This window comes from Austrofundulus limnaeus, unplaced genomic scaffold, assembly GCF_001266775.1.
Source record: "Austrofundulus limnaeus strain Quisiro unplaced genomic scaffold, Austrofundulus_limnaeus-1.0 Scaffold25, whole genome shotgun sequence".
Classification (NCBI taxonomy): Eukaryota; Metazoa; Chordata; class Actinopteri; order Cyprinodontiformes; family Rivulidae; genus Austrofundulus; species Austrofundulus limnaeus.
Genome location: NW_013952427.1, coordinates 2505026 through 2510238, shown reverse-complemented (window position 1 = coordinate 2510238; position 5213 = coordinate 2505026). Strand labels below are relative to the sequence as shown.

General features: G+C 35.7%; 1 protein-coding gene across 1 annotated transcript in view; it reads left to right on the top strand.

The window, feature by feature from the left end:
• LOC106515011 (protein FAM179B) overlaps positions 1-1592 on the top strand; it is an 11028-nt gene extending 9436 nt beyond the window's left edge. Inside the window, exons 6-7 of the mRNA XM_014004596.1 lie at positions 1112-1270; positions 1358-1592. Of these exons, the coding sequence (XP_013860050.1) occupies positions 1112-1270; positions 1358-1487 (289 nt within the window). The 3' untranslated portion in view covers positions 1488-1592. The remainder of the gene's footprint in view (positions 1-1111; positions 1271-1357) is intronic.
• The last annotated feature ends 3621 nt before the right edge of the window (positions 1593-5213 follow it).

Here is a 5213-nt window from a genome sequence, read left to right as displayed (position 1 = left end):
ATATTAAAATGTTAATGCTGAAAGTTTTGGGATGAACTAGCCTACCTGTTTCAGCTGCATACATATCTCTGCAACGGTCATCTTCATACGTCTGATAAGTTCTGCTGGAGTCTGACATGATTTGTGTCAAACAGGTGTGATAGATTGTACAAAGAAATAGGGTGTCAGAATGGTTCATATTTATATTTCTCATCCAACCACAATTAAAAGGTGACATACTACATGCAAAATTCACTTTTTTAGACATTAAATACATGTTTTTGTGTACTTGGAGTCTCTAGGAGTGCAGAAAAGTTGAGCTCAGTTTTTCCCGTTGCTGCGTAGGTATCTTTATTTTCTCTCTGGGTCATATTTTTACGTCAAATTATTTGGGGCTGAACTTCTAAATAAGGTCTGGACTTCCCAACTACAATTTGGTGGTCTTCATTCTCCTCTGGCTCTGGCTGGATGGACAAGTCTTCTCTTGTTGACATCTTTGAATTTATTTGTAAATAAAATGTTTCTGTGTCGCTATATAATCGTAAACCCCTCTATCAAATTAGAATGGTCCAGTCTGGAAGCTAGGGGGGGTGAAATGTCTCATTTGGACTTAAAGAGAGAAAAGGAGTTGATTTGAGACACACCTCAGAAAAGGGGTAAAAGAGGGGATTGTGGAGATACAATAAGGAGGAATTCAAACCAAAGCACTGCAGTTCCACTTCACATAGACCCCAACTGAAGGGTTTAAATGTGAAAAACAAGGATTTAAAAGCATGTCCACTTTAAATTGGTGCCATGTATCTGGATTATTATTTTCTTTTCTGAACATTGACATGAATAGAGTGAAGGGCTGTATTAAAATAGAAATGAAATGCTTTTTGCATTTTTTATAATGTGAGAAGTAGATTGTTCAGAGGATTGTGTGAAAATATAAAGAGTAGAAGTCAAAAGTTGGCTGAAAAAAATGACTCCAGTAAAGTATAAATGACCAAAATTTCCACTTAAGCAAAGCAGCAAAGTATTGGGAGGTTATTACTCGACACCTCTGATATCCAAATGTAAAATCAACGAAGGGACGTAACTGTAGAAATCAGTAGGAAATGAAAACACTTTGTTTCTCTGTGATTTTCAGCCACAGGAGCGCAGCAGTGAGGGCCAGCACTGGACAACAGCTTCACCTGCTGCTCCATGAGATGGGCGCAGACGTGGTGCTCAGAGCAGGGCCCAGCTTCACCCCTGGCTTCCTCAAGGCTGTCAGTAAAATATCTCTGGATACTGCAGCTGAAGTCAGGTCAGTTCCAAAGRAAACTCACWTCRTTCACGTCCCCGTTTCTGCAGGGAAACATTRATGCAGATAAATGTGTGTGCGTCCCTACAGACTCCATGGACATGCTGTCCTTCAAGAACTCTGCCTTCACAAAGACTTCATGAAACAGTGGCTGAAGAACGTGGAAGAAAAAGATCATCTTGCTCTGCAGAAAGTCCTGCTGAAGGCCAGCAGGACGTAGTGGAGGAGCAGACAAAGAACCAAACGCTGACAGACAGACATGTTAAGGCATTGAGAGATGTCTGATTTCTCTCATTTAGTAACGAAATAAAATATACAAACAAAATATGAAATTTTCATGTTTATCAGTAAGCATTAAGTCGCTTACAAGCTTTCCTTAGATTTAATAAGTAAATATTTGGTGGATTGACAGAAATTGTTTAACTCACTGATCATATTAATTAAATATGGTTTTGACWTATTTAAAACGCTAACATTCAGCGTGTTAAACCTACAAAACTCTTCTAAAAATTATGTACTATCCACTTGGTTCAAACTATGATTTTATGGTCTTGTTTTTTTTTTTAATCTGACCGACTGTTCTTTTGTTCACAAACTTTTCTTATTTTCCTAAACCCATTGTGAGTTTACAGTATCACGAAAGAGATTTGAGATAAAGCTTAAAATAAATTTAAACATCAATTCCTTTATTTTCTTGCTGCAATACAACTTAACACACCAAATTAAATATTGTTTTCTCTCAAGCCGATTAACGTAAAGGTGTTACAGCCTTAATGCATATAACATTTACCCATACTGTATATATAACCACAAAGGGAAAATATGCAAATATGGATTCATTTTGACATAAAGACATTTGGAGATCTCTTATTTATTCTGTGTCTCACTAGAGGAAAATAAATCATGAAAGGATCCATACTGACACAAGACATTTAACAGGATGTGTGGTAACGAGATGTTCTTATGTTCCTTGACAATTACTTGAATGAAATAGATTATGACATTTGGATTTTTATTTCACCCCAACAGCTGCTTTTCAGGAACATCATTTTTAATACAAATTGATCAAAACACTAAGGTAAGTTTTAATTAGATAAGCCCTTTTTTATTGGCAGGAATTTCTATATGAATGTGTATTTTTGTAAAAATGGAAAAGATGTTTAGGGGAAGTTTTCATTCACTCAGATGTTAAAATATAAAAATCTGAATGATGATTTTGGTGGAATGTGGCTTCCATCTGCTGGTAAGAAGCTATAAGTACAAAATGCAAAGATTCATCCATCAGATTTATTTATGCCTTGTTTTCTAATTTCACAAAATGTTGCAAAAAACCAAATCAATCACGAATAGAAACTGAAAGTTCTTTCAAAACAATTAAAACTGATGAAATGCAAATTTAAAACACTAGCAGAAAAACAATCATGTGCTTTAGTTTATTAAACATGAATATATTTTAAATGAAAGTGACTGATATCATCACATTGAAACCTAAAATCTGCTCCTCATTATGACGTCAGACATGCATCAAAAAGCTTGTCTGTATAATTATAGTTGTGGATGTTTTGTTGCAATTTGGTTTTCATTGAGTTCAGTAAGAAACCAGTTCAAAAGACTGAGATATCTTTGATTCCTGAGTTTTTTAACACTCACCTACAAGAGCAGTGCTTTCATGGGATGCAATGCAACATGTACAATGTTTACTTATTGACTGTCATAAATCAGTCATTTTCAATAAAATTTTATCTTTGTTACAATGCATAAATAAATCTTCAATGTCAAAATGAAATCWAATTTCTACAAAGTAATATAAAATAAAATAAAACATATAATGTAAAATATGTGATTTCATAATTTTTCACCCCCTCTGATTTAACTCAGAGAAAAGATTATTGAACTCGGGATGGAAACAAAACAACTTCCAAGACCCTAAACACAAGAAGTTCTATTAAATTCATCATCAGAAAATGAAAATAATACTGGACATGAGCAAATCTACCAGGAGCAAGTCATCCTCACAAACTGAGTGACAGGACAATAGTAAAAGAGAYAACCCATCTGAGGCCACTCTGAAGGAGATAAAAGCTTCAGCAGGTCAGATGAAGAAACTGAGCTACAACACCTGCAGACCTGCTTCTTCAGTATGAGCTTTATGGGAGAGAGAAGAAGAGAAATGAACAAAAAAAGGATTAAATCTTGACGATAGTCTATGAACAATTTAGACCATGTGCCAAACTCAAGGTCCACAGGCCAAATGTGGCCCACCACAGCATTTTATGTGGCTCACAAGAGCTTCAAAGATGTATTAATGTTTTTAAATAAGCTGCTTTAAAGTCAGCATTGACAGTAAACTACATCTCCCATAATGCATGTYGATTATTTTACCTGCAAAATGACAGCRTCCCACCACTAGGTGGACATGCACAGGGTTCAAAAGTATACTGTAACGTAGAAATTAGTGGTGTAAATGATCCATTTAGCTGCATTTACGCCAGCTATTTTTGTGACAGCACAGTTGCACTGGGAAGTGGGAATTTCCAGGATACAAGCCATAAATTTAAACTGGAATGCCCCATCCAGTGGGAATTCCTTGTCAGAAAGTAGGAKAGTTCAGAATTTAARATGATGGCTGCTCACCATAACTCAACAACACAGAGCAAATCTCTTGCTTTTACTTTTAGTAGTATTTCTGTATTATTTATTCCACATAGCCATACACGTTTCAGTGTTAAAACACTGTTTCTATGYWGAAAATCCCACATCAAGCTCTGCTATTTTTAATTAGCGGTGGTCRGCTGTAGTAATGAAAGGAGGAATGTGATGTTTCCTGTTTAGTCAAAGTTAAATATGAAATGTTGAAATTAATTACAACTGGCCCTTTGAGGACCACCATAATGCTCATGTAGTCCTTGGTGAAAATGAAATTCTGCTGATTTTGTTGTGGTCATCTTGTATTGGTTTGACTTTAAAAGTTATTCTGGTACAAACATACAGTATATAATAAATACTTCCTGAAACCTTCTTTAAATACATTGGGTCATGAGCTATTTTACAAATATCAGACTGCTGTCTTCATGGTGTTSAGCAATAAGAATAATGTTGAACTATTCAGACAACTGTGAGGACTTMAACTTCATGAAACACGTGCCAGCCTGCTCTTTCTCTACAAGATCAATATCAAAGACTTTTATGGTACTTTTAGTCCAGAGAGCCAAGAGTTGCAGAGCAAAGGTGTGACACAGCCTGGTCTCATCACATCACATCAGTCTGCTCAGTCAGCGGTCCATGAAACTGTCGCCATCATCACATCACACCCCCTCCCTTTATTTTTCACAACATCTTACAGTTGAACAAGCATGCTTTGCAATGCACAACTGGAGAGCAATGGTGTATTAGGTACCAAGGGACACCTCAAACTCATACCACCTATTAACCCACAACTACATTTTTAGAACGGCACCATGCTCGTCCAAGCAGAACGAAGCTTTCTTCTGGGAGCAAAGTGTTCAGATGTTGAAAAGAAAAATCTTCTGATTCATTCACTGCACTCAGCTCATTACTAGACAGTCTCTGCCATTTTAATCCACGCTTAAATGCATTTTTGTACTATTTACGAACTACTCAAGCAACTGGAGAGTTTATTTTAAGTAATTATAAATGGTGGGGAAGTTCCTGTAGTCTTTTATACACGGGGATAACAACACCAAAGATGCAAAATAATTAAATATGTAATAATTACAAAAAAAAAATTGCTAAATAATTAACATGGAAAGAATTCTATCACGTAACAACAAGCTTTGCGCTCACCCAAATGCACAGATGTTACAGTTTGTGGAATGTACGGCTAAAATTACAAACATAAAATGAGCAGGTTAAACATTTATCAGAATGAATATATTACAGGAAAAATAAATTTTCCCTGAAGCTTTAATATCATATCCATTTATGT